This window comes from Mycteria americana, chromosome 17 (assembly GCF_035582795.1).
Source record: "Mycteria americana isolate JAX WOST 10 ecotype Jacksonville Zoo and Gardens chromosome 17, USCA_MyAme_1.0, whole genome shotgun sequence".
Classification (NCBI taxonomy): domain Eukaryota; kingdom Metazoa; phylum Chordata; class Aves; order Ciconiiformes; family Ciconiidae; genus Mycteria; species Mycteria americana.
The window spans coordinates 13,292,201-13,313,587 of record NC_134381.1 but is presented as its reverse complement, the minus strand read 5'-3'; the positions used below and the strand labels follow the sequence as shown (position 1 = coordinate 13,313,587).

Genomic DNA, 21,387 nt, shown 5'->3' with positions numbered 1-21,387 from the left:
GTACCAAAGCCAATGTCTTATTGGAAAATGTAATTGGGGACTCTGTGTATGTAATTAATTGTATTACAATTAAGAACTTTCATTAAGCAATATACTAGTACATTAAAGTAATAAGGGACATTTTTGCAATGCAGTTAACTTTATATTTTGTTGTTTTATCAAGGAAGTACAGGTTCACTTGCTCTTGAATAGGCTACATACAGCATTTCAATATTCTGATATTACTAATGTGTCATTTTTATACGTCCTCTAGTGCTTACGGGAGTCCCTTTTGGATAAGACTCCTTGTTGTTTTAGCTTCTGACTTATTTTCAGACTCATGCTTCCAGTGCCTGTTGTTTCATTACTGTTTGTCTCATCTGAAAATCAGGATTTTCTACAAGGAGATTGGACTGAGTTACAAATATCACTCTGTATTTCACAGGAGTTCAAGTACTTGAACAAAAATACTACCCCTATACAGAACCTGGTTAAAAAAACCAAAACAAAACAAAGAAAAAAACCCCAACAGCAGAGTAAAAATCTTCAACCGTTGTTTCCAGACTGGGAAATATGTCAATTTTCTGGATGACCATCAAATGTAGAGACTGCAAACTAGTGCCATGACTGTGACTTCTAAAACACCGTAGTGCTTCACCACAGTGGCTGTCTTAAAGTGTAGAAGTATGTAGCCCTTGATACCATTTCTGCTTTTTATTCAGCTTCTGTGGGCAGAAAACACCACTCCATTTTTTTTTAAAGTAGGAGGCTGTGGTTTAATGGTTTGTATGGTTTTGCTGCACAAGCAGTCTGAGCAGAGATGGAGAGCAGTCCGACTGGCTGTCGGAGTCCTTCCTCTGATGAGGACCAAGACAGGAGAGGGGATAAGAATCAGAGGGATAAAGAAAAAAGACACGTAGCGGCATGGAATGCATATGCTTCTGTATGGGATCTCCCTCTGTCCAGCACCGTGTGTTCTCACACGGTGACTGGTTTTAGGGATCTAAAAACATCGTCAGTCGTGCAGTGCCTGCGGTTCTGTCCGGGAGATGGGAGTCTGCAACCACAGGCTGGCTGTGCTCTCCACTGAACCGCACCTCACTTAATTGTAACCTACACTGCGCCTGAAGTTCAGCAGCGTGGGGCAACCTGGACGGTGTGTGCACAGCCCCAGGCACGGCAGGGTGCTGCTCTGCCAGGGTGCCTGTAGTTGCTGCTGAGTACAAGCAGTCGTAATGAGTAGAGCTTGTACAAGGTGGTGGGAGGTCGGTCTCAAGCTGTCCCGGTAGTGCCCAGGGTAGCGCCGAAGCCGTGGCTGCCGGTGCAGGACGAGCGGCTGTGCGGGCAGCAGGCGCCGGCTGCTCTGCCCCCGCAGGCAGCTCCCGCGCTGCCGGCCTGAGCCCCGGGTCGAACACCGGCCTCATCCTGTCCGTCGTGCTCCGAAGGTCGGGAGGAGGATTGGCACCAGACGTGGCACTGCCGGAAAATCAAGAGACTCCCTGTCTAGCTGTGCCACGCGCTGCTCCGTCCCTGGCTTGGGGATGGTGGGGCAGAAGCACGGGCTTCCTCCCAGCCGTTCTTTTCCTGCTCCGTTCATGGATTTTCCTACCCTGCTTCTCCAATAATTAAACCCCTGTCCTGGTCTACGGGAAATGCCTCCCTCGTAGCTGTGCTTTGCACTTCATGCAGGTTCTTATCTTGTGCCTTGTTTATCCCACACCTGACTTCAGCTTTTTTCACTTTTTCTTTCACAAAGTAAATCTTAATTAGGTAGACTGTAAGGAAAAAATACAGAGGTCATTGCAAACTGAGTCTCCATGTCGTTATGTGAAGGAGTTTGTTTCTGGAATAGGAATCTGTTCCTCCCAGGACAGAGCGGTCTCTCTGCCAGCAGAGCCATATTGCTGGGTCGGCTCTTGGGCTAAATAATAGACCTGGAGCATCCACTTTACTTGATTGTCTTCCCAAGCAGAAGCTTTTACATTCAAAAGCCACACTGTGATCTCCATTACAAATACCCTGACAGGCCTGTAAATATTTGACAGGTTTATTCACAGCTGCTTGCATGTGGAAAATATTTTTATGATTTTTCCCCCAATCAGCTGGTGGAGACGGCTCTTCCCTCCGCTGCTGAACACCGGCAGCCTCGCAGACATCCTCGCAGAGCTGCGGGGTAAGAGCAATATGCCAAGTTCAGCAGTCAGGTGTTTCCCTGCAGGGCATTTCTCTCTGTTGTTACTGATATTACTGCTATTATCCAATGCGCCCTCAGGGGTCCGCGTGTCTTGCCATCTTTAGACAGATGATCTGTTTTGATGGTGGAGTTCCTGGCTGCTCTCCCAAGAGCAGCAACTGTAGAAATTCTGTAAACCTGAATCCATTCACAAAGCTTCATAAAACAAAGTCGGCAGAGGTTACCGTGCGCGGAGGATCTGAAAGGCTTCCAGAGCAAAATCCCCCTGTTCAGCTGCTCCGGCTGCGGCAGTTAATGCTCCCGCAGTTTAGACACTGACAAGGTGCTCACGTTTTTAGTTACAGTGACAGATTTTTTCCCCTGGATATGATCTGACAGGCTGCTAATTTTCTTTCTAATACTTTTAATTTGGGTGCGTGAAATCTGAGAAGACTCAGCTTCATAACAGCCCTGTAAAGTCGACACGTAGCGTCCCCGCTTTGCCAGTAATTCAGCGTGGCCGGTGAGGCTGGGGCGGTTCGAGGCCAGGCGGGGAGGCTGGGAGCACAAAGGCAGCAGTACCTGCACGGCATCGTGTGAGTCTTGATCTTGTCAAGTGTTTTAAGAACATTTCGCAGGAGGTGCAAGGACGAGGTTAATATGTTGCCGTTCTGTGTGTTATTTCTGAATTTCTTCTCGCTACCGATTCAGTTTGTCTGTTGGTGCTAACACTTCTTTACATATAACACTGTACTTAAAACCCCGCTACATACGGTGCTGCCCCTTGCGCAGAGGTGAGAGTCTCGTCACCCGCCGTTAAAACGCTGCCGTGCGTTGTGCGGAGGCAGCAGGCAGCGCACCGTGCACCGTGCACCCCGCCGTCGGACACGGCTCGGGGGAGTCGGCTTCGCTTTGAATCCTAGAGCGGGGCTTCATTGGGGGCAGCACTAATGACCTCCCTGCAGAGGGGGGTGCTCAGGGTTCCTCACCCCCCCCCCGCCAGCAGTGCCCCGCTGCGCTGCTTGGGTTCACGCCATGTCGCTGTCTCTGGGGGTCCTTCCCTGCCCTGCCGCGTCCCCGTCTGTCCCCAGCCCCTAACTCCCCTGCGGGCAGGGGCATACCCAGGCGTCACGCCGTGGTCCCGCCGTGCCGCGGCTGGTATCCCAGCACGGCGTGCCGTCGTGACCGCATGCTGCGGGGACAGGGCTGGCTGCGTGACTGGGAGCCACTGTCGGGGCCAGACGGGCATTTCACTGGTTTCCATCGGCAGAAGAGGGTCCCAGTTCGCTCTCGACTGCAAGGCAGCAGTGCCATTGCCATCCTCCTGCTTTGCTTTCAGGCACCGCCATGCCACAGTGTTTCAAGATGCTTTTAAGTGCACCAAAAAGTTTGACATATCTCAGTGTATCTTTGAAGTACTGCAGCATGAGGGTTTGACATGATACATTATGATAATCCATAGTATAGAGACATTAACACAGGGGTCTTTGACAAAATACATTGTAATGTCTCTGAAGGAGCCATTACAATTTATCTTGTCATTCTGGAGCGTAGAGTGGTTGCAATGTTAAGATGGCTCTGCATAAATTCACATGTAGACTGTTTCATTTGATTTTTGGAATTCTTTCAAGTCGAATGACACAGCCCAATTTGTAGCTTAACCCTTCGCTGTCCCCCCTCCCCAGAGAAGGGTCCCCAGTTGGGTCAGGAGGCTGGGTCAGGAGCGGCGAGGAGTGGGCATCGCTCTCGCCCGCTCTCCTGTGGGCAGGGTGGAAAGCTTACGTGACTAACGTCTATGAAACGTGAATCTCCTACCCTGTGCTCTCAGCATGTATTTTGACTCATTTAACAGCAAATGCTAACCTTACTTTGATACAGACATGAAAGATATTTGTCATAAGCAGTGACATTTGTTACTGAATTAACAGATAGAAAAGGGAACGCTCTCAGCCAGCAGGAAAAATGCTCCGTGCTCAGGTGGGGTTTTTCTTCTCTCTCGCCTACGTTTGTCCTGCTTATGGCCACCACCCCGACAGTTTCCCTTGCTGAAGCAAACGGCATGTACTTCTGCAACTCGAAATTGCCCTGTTGAAAGGGAGCCTGCTTCTGCACCAGCAGGATGTGTCTGAGACGAGTGCCAGGGTTCTCCTCCCCGGGGAGCCGTGGCCTTTCCCGGCAAACCATCCCCTTGTCATCGGGGCCTAAACATGGAAACTCGCCGTAGCTTCCCTGCGAGCTGAGGTCCCCGAAGGGGATGGGAACGTACATCCCCAGAGGGAAAGGTCAGCGTCGGAAGCGCTAGTGTTGAGGCTGCTCCAACTGTGCAAGTCTTGAACAAAATTAATACAAAAAAATCTGACAAGTTCTTAGCCTGCTTTGCTGGATCTTTAAGACCTGTACTAAAATTCCATCATCTCATCTTCCCATTATTAAAATTTCAGCAAAATATAAAGTTTTCATTAATCTCTTGCAGCAAATTTAGTACTCTGAACTGGCAGTTGATTCAGCTTTTAGGACTACATTAGCTGGGATATTAAACAAAACGTGTCATTCTTCAATATCTTCTGTAAGAAGCTAAATCAGTTTTCAAACATATTTATACCACTTTATCTAACAGCATCTGAATGATCATTTAGAGCTGAGATGCTTTATTAGCAGCTGGCATAGAAATTACTCTGCGCAAAATTATATATGGCATTATAGTAATGTTTAAATTGGTGTTAATCCAACGTCATAAAATGTAAAAAATCTTTAAAGTGCGTTATATTTTTTCAGTAATTGGCATTTTGGCTTAATGAGATGTTACCTTTTATAAAGCCAGTACCTGCAGTAGTAATGAGAATACTAATCAGTAAATAAAGCGCAGCTTCGGTACCGCAGGGCTGAGATCAGAGCGCCCAAGGTGTTGCCAGCGCTGCAGGAGGATGCCAGCGTCACATCCCACATAGGGGATGCTGAAACACGGGAGAACCGTGCTAGTGCATGCGTCGAGAGCGGCACCTGAGAACTGCCCTGGCTGGGGACAGGCCCCCCTTCGCCAGGCTCCCTCCGGGTGACAGGCTGTGGGCGTCCTGGCGGGGGTCCCACCAGGTCAGCCCCCGGGGATGTCTGCGGTCCAGGGCTGTCTCGTGTCACGTGAAAATCTGCCGCTGGGATGTTGCACTGCTCTTCACGTGGGACGCAAATGTGTATCGTAATGTCCTTAATGAATTAGTGATGCTGTCTTTGGATGGAGGGTGAGGATTTCCTCCTCCCAGAGACACGGACGTGAGCATTTTGTTCTGTCTTAAAAATCCATCTGCAGCTGCAGGCATCACAGCCGTACTTACATGCTAGCTGAATCGTGTGCCATGTTTCAAACCTCTCGTTCATTATTGTTGGCTTGTTTTGCAGGTTCAAGAGGAGAAGAGGTCTCGGAGGAGGACCCTCAGATCGATATAGCTACAGTTCAGGACATGCTCAGTAGCCACCATTACAAGTCCTTCAAAGTCAGCATGATCCATAGGCTTCGATTCACCACTGATGTTCAGTTAGGTAAATCAATCCGTACTATAACGCTTAGGAAAATGGAACGGTTCAAACCTTTGGCCATCTTTAATAGCTGACTGTCCATCTCAGACATTTTTAAAGCAGTCATTATCATGTTGGTCTATTTTATCGTGGAGCACATCACTTGCAAGTGTTGCTAGCATTTCAGCAGTTAAAAAAAATTGCTTTCAGTTGAAAATACTTCAGTATTTTTATTATCCACAATCAGCTAGCACAAGTTCCTTCTGAAAGAAGGCCATTATTTAATGACCCCATCTCTTTTTTTTAATCTAGGCTTCCTAATGGAAATCTTCTTGCCAACTGTTTTGTTATTTTTAAATGAGGCTATGCAAAATTGGGAATGATGAGGTTTTTCCTTTTCTGAGACTGAAAGATTTTAACAACCAAGTGGAAATTTGAGGTGGAACAAAATAAAGCTAGCATTCTCTAAAGGTTTTATATTGTCCTTATTAGCTTTCTGAATGCTTTTGAAAACCCGAAGGCCAAGGGATGACAGAATCTTGAATTATAAAAGCCCCATTACTGTTTTAAAATGATTGAATGGCTTTTTATCTTTGTGTTTAAATTGTGAAAATTTGATTAATGATGCATTGGTAGGTGACCTGTGACATTCCTGCAAATACCTTCCATAAAGAAATGATTCAGCAGTAAAATATCAAGTGCCGTAATGTTTACAAAATACATTGTAGAATTCAGTAGTTATTTCATATAATTCAGTTAAATTTACACTATAGCGGTTTCTGTATTGTTGCCACTACAGTCTCTTCAGTCTTCCATCCTTAAGCACATACAAAAGTATACATCTCTCAAATTTTTACAGAAGAGGCTTTCTTAGTTTGTTTTGAACTGTCTTGTTAAGGAAGGATTTATATGCTGGTGCCGAAGCAGGACAGCGCTGGGCATGTTTTCTGCTTTTGAGCAAACTATCTGGGTGTGATAGTTTGCTTCCAGTGAAGTTTGACTCACTGTATCTGGAAAGTGTCAGAAATGAGAGCTTGAAAAGGTCATGACAGATCACTAAAGATAAATGGTTAAGGGAGAATAGCTGTTAAATGAAACAAATGGCTTAACTTGTGCAGCAGTGAAGGAGCTGACCCTGTCCGGTAGTGTAAGGACCATAAAATTTCCCTTTTATAATAATATCTGAACTTGTATATTTTTGATGGCAGTACACTGACAATGCGATTTTTATAATGTAGTTACTTTTTAAAAATCAAAGAAAACCCCAGTGAGATAGTCAAAGTTTGGGAAAATGTACAGCATCAAAACCCCTAAATAACGTCAAAGTAAGCGTATGTTGCTGGGTTTTCTCATGAATTTTTTAAAGATATTAAAAGAGCAGTGCTGGTAAAATAAGCATTGAGGTGCTATTTGGATTAGGGCTGCTGAGTGTTAATGTGTTCATCTTCTGCGAGTGACAGACCGCTCCATACAATCTGAAACGTAAAAAACGATGTCTGGGTTTTTTTCATCGCTCACCAGTAAGTGTGGTTCGGGAGCTGTTCTGTGTCAGTTTAATGATGGCTAGTTGCAACGACTTTTCTCTGTAGCATTTTTATGTCATCAGTTTTATGTAACAGCCATAGCAAAGCGACAGTTTTTCTAGCGGACGCCGAGAATCCAGAAAAATTCCATTCCTCCTTATTGACAGTATCGATGGTGTCGGTAGCTGTGCAGGAGCGTATCGGCCGTCAGGCTGAAATAGTGTGCAGTGGTTGCGCTGAAAATATCCATGTGGTTTTGGGGGTGAGTCCCAGTTTCCCAGGCTTCACACGGAAGGGTGTTTACATGTGACAGAACCCCGAGGTGGTGGAGGAAACAGCGTAGCTCATCCTCACTCCCTGCCGTTTGCTCCGACACCGTAAGACATACACGTCGTTGAGTTTGGATAGGTTCTGTATTGGATTTTACTTCAGTTGCATAGAAGAGTGCAATAGCGTGGGCTACGTTTGTGAATTACTGTTTGCGTACTGGTACTTTTTGAAACATTTTAGCTGTTTTGAGGCCTGATCATTGAATTTGAGACAAGGTTTGCTGAAAATACTGGAGTAAGCTCGATCTTCCGTACATTGTGCATAGTTCTTCTATAGTAAAAAGCGGTACGTAAAGGACCATGGGAGGAATGACCACCTCTTGACTGATGGTTTTATTACAGTGGAAAGCTTTAGCTGTAGCGGTTTAAGGTCTGGGGTTTTATGTTTTAGCTCATATTACCGTGTAATGCACATACAGTAACACTCTCAATATTTTTACAAAGGTTCTATCGTGACGTGAAGGAATAAGACACATTTGCTTGTGTATCACATTAGCAAAACTAAAAGAAGCATATTGTCTTGGAAAATTACTGCTGGCAAGGATTTCAGAAAAGGGGGGGCAGTTGCAGACCCCATCGAAGGAAGCAAGAATGGAACGGTGTTACTGGACTAAACATCGATAGCATTTCTTTTGATAAAATGAATTAAAAAATAGTAGAAGAAACATTTTTACTTGGTTTTTGAGTGTGACTAATTTGTGCTGTGATACAGAGACTGCAGAAGCCACATACATAATACTGTTTTGATTTTAGGTTTCAACACATACAGACTGTGAGAACAATAACACAAAAAAGACAACATTCTTTGTCAATGTGCTCTTTGGATGTGTGTGAGCTTAAGCCAGTGATGTCGAGATACAGAAATAATGGATGAAGTATACAGCAACAATTTGCAGATAAAAATAATAGAAGTTAAAGTGTATTTTACATGATAAAAAAAAGATGAAAGAGGAGGAAGTCTGTTACATCTGAGATGGTTACAAAATCCATGCTTGGTGAAGTAGCCTCTGCTGAAAAGATTGATGCAATGGGGAGTGACCTTGGCTTGGAGCAGGAGCTGGTGATGTATGTATGAGCATCTCTCTGCTAAATGGACCCAGATTTGTAGCACTAATATACATGGAAGCCCAGAACCAAACTCAGGATGGCAATAAATCAACAGCCACTTTGGGTGTCATTTCTGGTTTATATTCCACTATTGTTCTATCACTTTAATTCATGTCACTATCATCTGTTCATCTGGAACAGTTTTATATAATTTTCCAGTGGAGTTACCTGACAAATCCTATCAAATTAACAAGGTGCATTAACAATATTGACTGACTGTGAATTCTGAAGTTGCAGGACCATACAGTGAAAATTTTTTAAGCATATTTTCAGGGGTGACTTCTTTAGAGGAAGGGATGGGGAACAACCCTCGCACACAAAAAATCTGCACCTTTATTTTTAGAACTTGCCTTGACTTTTTTCAGTGAGAAAATAAGAACTTGTACCGTCAACTTCGCGTATTTGCCTTGAACTACAGAAAATGCCACTTTGAATAATTAACCATTACAGTGAAATAACAACGCTGATTTTAAATAATCTGTCCAAAATTAAATTACAAAACAAAATGGACTCCAGATCCAGCACCAGCCTGCTCAAATTACCTAGTTCTAGCAGTCCTTGTGTTAATTGGACTCTTGATACAATGCTTAATTGAAATGTGATCTCTCTGATGTGACGTATGTTTAATGACAAAGCGCATTCTTGGATTAACGGAAGGGGGAGGAGGGTGGTGGCGTTGTTATAACCTGTCATCATAGCCAGGGTTAAAATGAAGGTAACCTTGTATTAGTGGAAAGGCCTGCAGCAAGCAGCCCGCGGTAGGCGTCTGCTCCTTGCTGTCTGTGTGCTTTGATTTTAGAGTTGCGTAAAATACAAACGAATGCGGTTTGCAAATTCTGCAGCTATGACCAGACTTTAAGAAATATCGAGTTAATTTTGGAGGGCTTGGTAGAGTCGTTATGTGTGTGGCATCTTACTTTTATTTTATCCCATCTCCTAAAAGTTGCATCATCAGCTCCTTTAGGTTTTCTTGTGCTTCAGACGAGCCAAGACGAGTATTTCAAAGCATCGTAGCCAAAACCCTCAAGAAGGGAAAAGGTTATCTCTGCTGTTTTTCCAGAGATGCGAGAGTCAAATGATGTTTAAATACTTTTTTCCTGTATTGCTTCCTTTTGTCACTTTCTCATGAGCTTCACCTATAACTCATGACTGAAGAAATGTAATTATTTTTAAGGCTCCGCACATCCTGATGTAAAAAGCAGGCTGGGAGGTTTGTTCAGTCGTGTCAACAGCTACCGAACAATGAGCTTCTGTTCATCAGCGCGGCAGAGCAGGGCTTTTGCTTCGCAATACTGTGATAAAGACCGCTATAAATTACAGCGAGCGGCCCAGGCCGGTTCCAGCACGCTGTTAGCCCTCAGCTCGCCCCGGCGGCGTCCCGCTGGCAGGGCTGTTCTTGCACGACTTCGGGAGTAACGTGTGGAGGGATGACGGAGGAGTTCTCTGCCCTCGCTCGCAGAAGGTCTGCTGCGGGATGCGCGTGCGGCAGCGCGCCGTGTCCAGGTCAGCCTCCGCGCAGCAGTAGCGCAGCGCCAGCCATCTGGGGAAGCCCGGGCTGGGAAGCGGGGCCCGGCGCCCGTGCCAGGAGCTACACAAATCCTCAGCTTGCTTTCAAAGCAGCCTAATTAGAGCCGGCTTTAAGATGCCAGCAGTGTAAAAACGCACGGGATCTGCGGGACTGGATGTCTTTGTTTATGAGTATCTGGGTAACACAAAGAGCGTTTCTGTAGTGCTGCGAATGGGTGTTGTCCGCTCACATAGAGGATATGGTGTATATGCTGTATAGGAGGTAGAACAAGGATGGTGTGTGATAGTGTCTATTACCTAGAATAACGATGATTGAAAAACTAGCAGTATCTCTTTATAAATCTTGCCGCTTTTGTAGCTACTGCTTCCAGAAGAGTTCTGTATGTGTTGAGAAGAATTTTTTCTGTGGTATTTCTTTCTTGTTGGTATGCTTATGCAGGAGACTAAAATGCAGATTATCAATGCAGTTTGATAACCATTTGCTTTTGGTTTCAAAAGGCTCCTGTGCTTTCAAAAAGCCCAAAAGGGCAATATACTTTCATCCCATTTAAGATTTATAAAGTGTGTCAAACGGCTGATATGAAATCGCTTAAACAGATCGCTATTGTGGCTCTCTGTTCTTTCTCATCTCAGGTATTTCTGGAGACAAGGTAGAGATAGACCCTGTTACTAATCAGAAGGCCAGCACTAAGTTTTGGATTAAGCAGAAACCCATTTCAATCGATTCTGAACTCCTCTGTGCCTGTGACCTTGCAGAAGAAAAAAGCCCAAGTGAGTAGTCCTTTTTATTTATGTTCTCTCTTTTCTCCCTCCCTGTATGTGTTAGATGCCCAAAGAATTATTGCTACCATGTCCTTTTCTTTCTATAGGTGTATTTTATTCATTATAGGATGTTTTTAATCTGACTCGATTCTGTTATAGAGAACCCAGCATAAACAGATACACATTTTAAGAGTGTCCTTTTAATGCTGCTTACAGCTAACGGCATCATTAAGAGTGTTTCTTGCCCACTCGCAGTAGCTGCTAACACTGTCCTACCAAGGAAACGCTGGCGGTGCCTAGCTGGTCTCTAGCCCCATAGCACGGTAGTCAAATATATGTTTCACATACTTGCACTCTTTTTCAACTTCTTAACATCCGGACTGGTTTTAAACAATTTCTTAGGTGCAGCTGAGGATCTCAGACATACAGTAAGTATCAGCACAGTCTAAATTTGCTTCAGCCGTGGCTGCAGGGTCACCAGGATTACGACTGCCGCTCTGAGAGTTCGGTTTCAGGAAAGCAGTGACCGTGCCTGGCCAGCAGCGATAGCTGAGCTAGCCGGAGGACGGGCTGGACATCCCACTTCAGGGGTCAGAGTTTGCTACGTTCAGAGTGCGACTTCAAAAGCCAAGTGCTTTTGCTTGTTGTATCAGTGGAGTAACGAGAGTCTATATCTGTAAAATTTGTTTTAAAAAGCACAAGATAGGCCCTGGAGGAATTGGGCGATGTCTCCTGGTGGTGCCAAAATGTAACCATCTACTATCAAAAAGTAACTGCGGTTCAAAAGCTCAGATGGATTTTATTGCACTTGTGCTTTTGCAGGGTAGGGATGCTAAGTATTAAGTACTTATCTGCAAGGTGACAGAGAGGGAGAATTATGTGATACATATTTACAGAGGTAATGATCTGTTGAATTCTCTTGGAAGAGTAAATTTATGGCTGCCACAGATTTTATCAGCAATTATTGAACTATATCCTTCTCCCCTTCATTACCCCTTCCTACTTCCCATGTTCTTAGTCCAGTCATTGTCTTCCTTTCTGTCTCCCCAGCAAGATTTCATGGTCCTTGGGAAGGCACGATCCCAAGGAGAGACTTCCCTGATGACCAGGCAGTCCAAAATGTGTAACGGTTACCTTTGTAGTTCAAGGTGCAGGTTTGCGCTTGTAAATATATTAGCACCTGTGGATTTGTAGGCACATTTCATTTAAAATGCAAACACTTGTAGTGGTAAAATTGTGCCCACAAAATGAGGCTGTATCTGAAAAGCCAGCCTTGAAACCCAAGGTTTCCAGCTCACGCCTCCATCAACATGCTAGTCTGAGACCTTCAAGCTGTCCCTGAAGACCTTCAGAACGGCGTCCTGCAGGGGATGGGGCTCTTCAGCCCCAGAGGCAGCACCTGCTGCTGTAGGAGGTGATGCTTGTACCCAAATCCTGCCAACCCAGGCAGAAATAAGGGACAGAATTTCAACCCCCAAATGGAATCCAGTGGCAGAAAGGCAGTACCTTCACGTGGAGATCACTGAATGAAGAATCGTGGTCACTTTGGAGAGGATGCTGACAGGTTATGACAAAGGCAGCCTTTATGATACCGAGGATTTTTATTTACTCATTTTCACATGGCCATCTTAAACTTTTCCTATTAAGTAAGTGTTCAGCATAGTTCCAAAAGGAGAAAAAAGTTCCTCCTGAAATCTGCTGACCTCTTCCCAATTCACTAAAGATGTTCCAAAAGTCATTATTTTAGGCCAGTAAAAGAGACTTTTAGTGTGACATCTCAGAATGATACATTTTGGGGTACTCTTAACAGCAGATCAGTATCTCTTGAATTTTAAATGGAAAAAAGTTATTTTAGTAGCATAAAGGAATGAAACTCACTGTATTTCACAAGTTTTGTCTGTGATTTTTATCAGCATAGTGATATATGTTTGTAGCAGAGTTTACATCAAAAATTATTCCTGGATCTTCCTTGAATGAATTATTGCAAAGAAAGAGAGGCTGAGTAAAGATAAGGTCTTTGCGTTCTGCAATATATTTTGTTTTCATGTTTTTATCTCCTGTAACACAAACATGCTCCATCTCGTCTTTCAGAAGTGTTCTGCACATGTAACAGTGCTTGTACAGTTACACCGGGTGCAAACGTAGTGCATGTTTTATTAAGCTGCCTGCCTTCCCTAGACAGTGGCAGTTGGGGTTGTAATAAGCTTGAGCGCTGCTTTGCTAGATTGGCTTCTGGTAATTCTGTAGAGAGGTGAAGGGTTTTCAGAAGCCTCCAAATGTGACCTTACTTTTTTGTAAGGGCAAGGGGTGTTGGGAGTGGAGTTTGGTCACTGTGATCAGTGTAACTGGAGGTTTCTGCGACAATTGCTCCTCTGAACATGGTAATTAACACAGTTTAATATTCAGTTAGCTCTTACTTTTGCAGATTAAAGAGATTTCAGAGTTTTTACTGGTACTTTTCTGCAGAAATGTGAACACAGGAATTGTGTATCAATGTAGTGGAGAGCCTCGTGCCTATTTTCTGTTAGTTTTCTCTGAAAAGACAGGTTCATGCAGCGAAGCTTTAGTGGCACTTGTGTGAATGTTAAAGGAGTCGACAACTTCAGAGGTGACGTGTTGTGAATATCTACAGACAGACTGGGAGCCGTTCTGGATGGGGCTGAAGCTTTCCTGTGCTGTGAGTTTGCAGAACTTAGAGCTGCATTCAGTGGAAACAGAAAATGAAAACAGAAAGCTTGGGCATCTAATTTGCCATTAGTGGGGGTATTGTAGGCAGGACTGGCTGGTGATTTTTGTTTGCCCTTGTAGTAGGCCTGGGTCAGCATTTGAATTTTTATTTGTAAATTAAATCAGACTCCCTGAATTTAGACAGAGGGAAGAGGTAATGGCCCTGCTGGCTCGATCAAATGCCATTAGAACCTGGAAACACTGTGTATAAACTGCTTGTTTAAATCAGGTTCGGTCTGATTATCAGGAGAGATTCTGAATGTTTTGAATCTTGAAAGGAAGCATCCTATCATTGAGAAATAAGATTTAAGCCTTAATAAAGTAGTTGTCATTTTTATAGCTCAAAAGAGCTTTGTATCTCAATTAAGTGTACATAATATAAAGTCTTAAGGAAGCAACATAATATGTTTAATGCAATTATATCCCTTTGCAATAGTGTAATTTAAAGGAAATCTGATTCTGTTAATGTCTCTTACATTACTTGGACAAGGGAGAAACTTCAGTGTCACTGGCCGCTGCCTTTTTACAAAGTGCACCGTGGACAAAGTGTGGCTGTGATGGATGCGCGTGGCCGTCCCTTCCGAGGGCCGGGGCTACGCGGCTGCCTCGGCACCCGCACCGCGGGAGCGCTGAGCCGGCGCTGATGCGTGGAGGGGTGAGCAGACCCCAGGGCAGGCCTTTTAGTGGCACTGGGGCTAACCAGTTGGGCAGACTTACAGTTTTCGAAGTATGTCGGGTTCTTCCGTTCATGTGTATTTTACCATAGCCGGAGAAATCGGATTTATTTGATAATTTGCTTGAATCGCTGAAAAAACGTTCTCTGTGATCCTTTTTCTGCTTTTTTTTGTTTTAATAAAGGAGATGCATCTCGGTTGCTAGGTCAAAATATCCTCAATATTAAGGTAGTCTAAACAAAGGTGTTCTGTAGGTCATGGGGTACATTGGTAACTTCGGTTTGTAATTTAATTGCCTGCTTTGCACCCTGCAGCTTAAGATTTCCTTTAAATTCTTATTCCATTGTTGCACTGGGGCTTAACAGAGTGTTAACCTGGTAATAGGCACAGGGCCTCCCCATTATATGTCTCGCTATCGAGCGGTTCTGCATGACTAGTTAAAAAAGATGGCAAGAAGATTAATGAAAGCCGCCTAGTACAGAAGGGGGGTAGGTACCTTTGCAAGACTTCTGGCGAGGAGATATTAGAGCTGAACCAGAGCTTGGCTTTTTCTTTATCCTGTGACCTTTGAACCTGCCTTACTGTCGAGAGCTGCCAGCGGAGCCGACGTTTTGATTGATGTTGCTACACGAGTCAGTCTTTCCCATTGAATTCCACATCTGCACGAAAATAGCTTTTCTAGCAGTATTCATACTGGCTGTAAGTGATAGCCAAAGGGATGCCTGAAATGCTTTTATGTAGTTTTCATTTAAAGCTAAAGGTATTTGATGTTTTAATTCAGTATCCAGTTCCTCCAGATTATGCACGTTGGGTAATACTAATTTAATGAATTCATTATTGGGTTGTGAAAGGACTGAAAACATACAGAAAGCATTGGGAAGGCACGGATTCCTGCTGCTTGGGGAGCTTAAATAGAGATGTTGCACGTTTGCTCAGAGCCCTGCAGTGGAGCCAGAGCAGAGAGGCAACAATTATCCGTGTGCTCTGCAAATGGTGCACAAAATATTGTGTGGTAGTTCCTAATATTCATGCTCCCGCTGTGAATAATGCGGTGTGTGAAATAAATAACAGAAGAAAATTCATACTCGATAGGAGACTAATCACAGATTCTGATCAAAAGGTAAAAAACAGGTTCAGCAGAGAAAATGTTCCCAAACTTCAGGCTTGGAGTGAAAGAAACCTCAAAGTGCGTAACAGAAGGAAGCGAGTCCAAACGCATGTGGACGTGCTGTTTGCAGAGCAGTTGAATGCCTCAGAGGGAAGGCAGCGAAGGCACAGATGGCGCCTGGGTTTGCTGCGTTTTCCATTTTCTGTGGCAGGCTCGGGGTTGTGCCTGGCTTGGGGGGCAGCCTGAGCCCCGGCGAAAGGCCGGGGGGGTCGGAGACCTCGCGAGCAGCCGTGCGGGTTTGGCGAGAGTCCGAGGGATGTGCTGCAGCAGAGCGGGGGTCCGGCAGGGCGGGGAGCCGCGACAACCTGCCTGCGCGGCCGGAGGGGCGGGCAGCGGTTTGGTGGCCGCTGCGCCGTTCGCCTCCTGCTGCAAGAGACGCTCCCGCCTGCTGCCCCGCAGACGTGGCTGCAGCGTATTAAATCCATCCCTACCGAACAGCCTTTTCATAAAAGTACTCTGGAGCACAATCAGGAGTGTGCATTGCCTCATCCTTTTAACAAATATGTTTTGTAGCCCTATTAAAAGGGGTCTTCATCTATCCTGTCAAAGCTATTCTGCTGGGGTTTTTTAGTTTAATTACACTATCCAATTAAAACTCCTTGCTGCATTTTGATTCGCTTCTCCTTGGGCTTGAGTGGATATGACATTTACAAGGCTCGCCTTTCAAGCAGACAATGGCGTGATTGATGAGGTGCAGACGCAATGAAGGAGGCGATTGCCATGTGGAAACACTGCTTAGTGCATTTTGATTTATTTATCATCTTTTTTCCCAAACAAGGTTGCTGGTGAAGAGGTTTTGGGCAACCCCGAGTTCCACCTCAATTTTCACCATTCTTGCAAAAATCTTTATTAGTATTCTGCCTTTGATAATAATTCGAAGGAGAAACAAAAGGCTTTGGGGAAAAAAAATCCAGATGTGTGAATAGTTACCACAGTTTGACATAAAAGTGGTTGTATGCAGCACTTTAATTGCAACTCTGCTTTCAGGACATCTGGAAACAAGACATCCACTAATCGCAATGTTTTATAATAAGCCTACAGCAGAATATAAAGACCTGAGTTGTAGGGAAACCAATTTTTTTTTCCTTGGCATTCATATCATTCGTTCCCACTTAAGAAATGCCTTGGTTTGAAGGAGATCCATCAGGTACGTGGTGTGCAGTCCAAACTCATCGGTGGTTCCACTGACAGTGGTGGGGTCAGAATTTCATCCATAACTTCGACTGCAGTCACTGCCTCTGAAGGAGACATCGCCTCTAAAATATGTACCTCTCAGGTAAATACCGCTTGCACAAAATGGGCTTAACCCCACTTTTACAGTCGGGACAGCATTCCTGTTCAGTCCGTGTCCCTAGCAGAGCTCGGTACTACATCCCTGACAATCCAGCTGAGGCTGCAGTGCAACGCGTGACATCCCCCCAGAAGAAAACTTCTAAGTTTTCTCGTTATTAGAGGTTGTCAGGGTGGGTGTTTTGATGGTAATGCAACACCTGCATTTTTGTAGGACCTTCAGGCCCCGCTCCAGGGTCACGGCGTCATTTTTGAGGTTGCACATACAGATTTCAAACACAGAGTCCCTCCCCAAAGCTTTTAGATTAAATGTAACAGTGGTTGGTGAGCAGAGGTTACCCCCTTTGAGTGTTTTAAGTAAATCTGTATTTGTACAGAAACATTGCTCACGTGTATTTTATTTTCATCATTCCCTGCCCGTTTACTAGTATATTTCTAATTCTTTGTAATCCCTTCTGAGTCTGCGAGAAGAGATTTCGAGGTTTGATCCTGTTGTAGTCACAACTTCTGAAATGGTGAAAATCTGTGATGATGTCAAATGATGCCCATAAGTGTTTTGTTCTTCAGAGAGGTCTTTCTCTGGCTATTTATTCCACTAATAACTCTTAATTGTTGACTTCTGCCTTATGGCCCTGTAATGACAAAGCAATCATCAAGGTATGTTGAAAAATTAACATAAATTTGCATTTCCCAGTGTTTGTTTTCTGTTTTGTCCAGTTCATGAATATTCTTTTCATCCTCTGTCTAATTAGTGATTCAGTTCAGTGCATACTGTTTTAAAGAGTGGCACTGCCAAGAGAAAGAGGGGCTTTTGGTACAGTCTGGATGGGGGGATGGGGGAGGAAGAAGAAAAACTATTTCCAGTCTTGGCAGTAAAAAAAAATTGTCTTTTCTTGCGCAAACTCACATCCTTCCAATGTTTTCCAGGCAAAAAGTGTATTTTTTAGGCTCTCTGATAAAGAGTTTGTTACTTAGATTAAAAAGCGAAAATTTTTTTCACCTGTTTCAGGTGAAGTCTGGTGGACCGTATTTTCCCAAGATTGTAACTTGCAGAAATTTGCAGAAGATTTACCAATGACTGTATAAGCACTTTTCAGTCAGTAATTCCGGAAACTGTAATTCAGCAGTATCTCTCACCCGCTGCATGTGCACCCAGAGGCAATGAGACGCTGGGGGATGGAGCGCGGGGCGCAGTTGCTGTTTGCACCAGTACTGTTTCACCAGACCTAAGAAGGAGAGAGAGGAGAAGCGTGAGCAGCAGAATGCATCTGGCTGTGCCGCTGGGTTTGGAAGGATTATTGGTTATGCCGTAACTAGCCTCTTCCTTCACTTTCTTTGGCTGTCTAGTAATGTTAAAAGTTAGGAGACGTGCCAAACAATTTAATTTAAGACACCGTGCTGAAAGAGTAAATGAGCTGTCCTCCGCTGCAGTGAATTAGCATCTCGCCCTTCCGCCCGAGTCCGCCGTAGGCATTTCTCCAGGTGTAACCACACAGGAACCTATTAGTGTTTGAGAGTTAGAAGAGATTTATCAGCGTTTGGAGCTGAGGCCAAAGGGCACCTAGGGCAGGGTGTTGTTTTCCTGCTGTCGCACTGAGGTTAGCCCCAGCACGGGCTGGGGAGCACAGCAGGAGCGGGGCTGGCGTGGGGCATCCGCACAAAACCTGCTCGGGTTTGCTGAGCTCGCCTTGTGGGTTGTACCTACATCATGACAAAAGCCTGTGGTAACAGATGAGCTTCTGTCATTTCATTTGCCTTCCATAAATGTTTTAACAGAAAAACATAGTTGGGAATAACACGTCTTTTCCACTGTACAGCCAATGAACTCTGATGGCAAAATATTGAAGTTTCCCCCTGTTCAGTTCACCCTTGCCGTCCGCTGCAGTGGCTGACGTTAAATACACTTCTGCGGGGTCTCGGTGCCGGGCAGTGACAGACAGCGCTGACGTTTGCTGGAGACGAACGCTTGTGTTTCAGACCTGCAAGCTGAAGGACACCAAGCCATTGTTCATGTAGGAGTCATGGTAATGAAGCTGTTCGTGCAATATCTGCATTTGTTTCAATTCTACCGTCACGTGCGGTAGAAGCCACTTGAGCTGCTGCTGTTTGTTACCAGATATTCTTATAGGGAAATAGAAAACCGTTGAAGTTCCTATTGATCTCTGAATTGTCAAGGGTGGTGCTCTGTTGGAAGGAGGTACATCACATATTTAAGCACTCTTGGAAATGGAAATCAATCTCACAATTCATAAATTCCATCTGGCTAGAATAGTAGCAGAGCAAAGTGCCAGTTATGATTTCAATGAACTAATATTTCATGCTGTAAATAGTATAATGTGGACACGGAGCACATAAACATAATGCTGTAATGGGGCTTTCTAAAGAAAAGTCTTCTTCGCTTCTTTCCACTAAATCACCTGTCAGGGTGTAGGACAGGGTTGCACGGCAGGCTGTGCACAACCGTGGCACGCACCACGCGTTCGAGCTTCGCGTCGGGTTCAGCGGCAGCGTCGCGTCCCCTGCGACTCCCGAGAGCCCGTGCAGGAGCACGGGTCCACGGCTCAGCCAGCGCCTCGCCGGAAAGGCAGGGACCGGAGCAGCCTCCGTACCGGCGGGGCTGGGAGCACGAGCGCTGCCCTTGGCTGTGCTGCGGCAGCCGGGCTGCCCGGCGTGCGGTGCCGGAGGGGTGCGTGGTGCTGGCGTGGCGCAGGGGCGGCGCTGGGCTCCCCGGGGGGAGCAGGGCGAGCTCTGCCCCCTGCTACAGGGCACGTCGCGATTGTTATTGGCGTCAGTTGGTCTAGTTGTCATCGAAAGAGCTGACTCCTCACAATCCTAAAATAAGTGCTCGAAATAAAGTTCTGCGTCCTGCTTCTGTCAGCTGTACACATACTTTTGCCAGAAAGGAGGAGTAAATCACCGGTTTAAAAGAAAGACAGGGGTACCGGGGAGGGTTTCTTCGTCAGGCATGACGAAGGCTGTGATCTCACTTAATTTTCGCATTGATATTTCGTTCTGCGGTTCCGTGCCCTGCCTCTGCGGGGTGAAGCACGGCAGGGCAGCAGAGCGCAGGAGGAGCACGCTGGCGGCGCGCTGGGTCTTTCTGCTGCTCCCTGCGTCCGGTGCAGGCCCTGCTGCTACCGGGGCGGCCACGCTGCTGCGCACCCAGCCCGCTCTGCGCCGCGTAAGCGACGAAGAGGTTAAGAGGTTTTGTGTCGGCACCGTCGGCTTCACGGAGCGCGTCGACGCTTGTCTGGGGGAGCCCTGGCTGGGGAGGGTTCGGGCGCTGTGGTTGGGGTGGTGTGCGTGGCCCTGCCCGCGCTGTGCCCGCCCCGCCGCTGCCTCCCCCTTCCCGGGGAAGGACCGACAGCGAGCGGGCAGAGAGCGGCCTGGAGCGGGGTGCCCTGGGGTGCGAGGCCGTTCCTCGGCTTCTGACGCTTTCAGAGCCTTTCCCACCGCGGAGCCGTGCTGGGGCAGCAGTCTCCCGAGCAGCCGGCAAGGCAAGGTCAGCGTCGGAGAGCGGGCTTCTCAGCTGGAAGAAAAGGTGGAACAAAACATCTAAACCAGGTGAAGGGAGTCTTGATCCCCCCCAGGAACCACTCGATGAACTTCCAAGACCCCAACCAAAGAACCTCGCTGGAATCCTCCAGACCGCGTTTTGTGCCGTTTTAATTTTCGTTTTTAGTGATCAGTTTCTGTAACTGTGTGTCACGTTAAACGTCCAAGGAAAACCGTGGTAGCTGATGGGGCGCGGTGCTGTGTCATGTCCCCAGGAACGGTGCACGTGCGTGGGCGCTTTCGGAATCGTAAAGACGCTGAATTCAGTCCCAAGCAGAGCCGGGCGTGCATGCATTAACACACTAATGAGCTTGCAGCTAGGAATTCCCGCATTTCTAGTACCACCGAGGCATCATTTGTCAAATGATTTAAAGGGTATTTTTTTATTATTATTAGCCAATTTTTCAATATAGACTTTATATTCCACATTAGCGCATCATAATGGTGTTTAATTAACATGCCACAATAAAATACTCGCATCTCAAATTTTCTGGCCACAGATCTGAGCGTATATCAGTCACTTTTTGGAAATCTGGAGAATTAGATAATGTAAATAAGATTTCAAATTAGCTTTCCTCCAGGAAAGACCTGCATTTACAGTAACGTGGCTGTTACTTTACGGATTGCTAACTTTGACCTTTGAACTGAATAAATTCGGAGAAAAATGATGCAAAAGTATGGTGTATAGAACATGCTTAATTTTCATTTTGAAGCCTCGAGCATCCATACAAGCGACGGGTGTCTTGCCTTCCTACATGTTCTGCATATAGACCTTCACGTTAAGCCGTCACCCGTCCCGCCTGCGGCTCTAACGGGGCGGTAGTTCCCGTGCCGTTCTCCAGAGCAGCCACGGAGGCTGGCCGGGCTGTCGGCGCCCCGTGCCCACTTAATGGCTTCAGACCTCCGCTTGGGCCTGAGGCACGGTGCAGCCTGCCAGCGAAGTGCTACGCAGATAGAAGTTACAGCTGTACTTTAATTGGGACGGTCCTGCTTGTCGGAAGTGAGATTCCTGGGTTTGAGTACCTGTTTCATCCATCGTTGCTGCACCCTCTTGTATTCTACA

The 21,387-nt window shown here is 45.8% G+C and overlaps 1 protein-coding gene across 7 annotated transcripts in view; it reads left to right on the top strand.

Annotated features, from left to right (window-relative positions):
* The window catches only part of MAPKAP1 (MAPK associated protein 1), a 109,036-nt gene that overhangs the window by 84,281 nt on the left and 3,368 nt on the right, over positions 1–21,387 (top strand). For all 7 annotated transcript variants that reach the window (XM_075519981.1, XM_075519983.1, XM_075519984.1 and 4 more), the window contains 2 exons: positions 5,546–5,686; positions 10,782–10,919. In XM_075519981.1, coding sequence (XP_075376096.1) covers positions 5,546–5,686; positions 10,782–10,919 — 279 coding nt within the window. The remainder of the gene's footprint in view (positions 1–5,545; positions 5,687–10,781; positions 10,920–21,387) is intronic.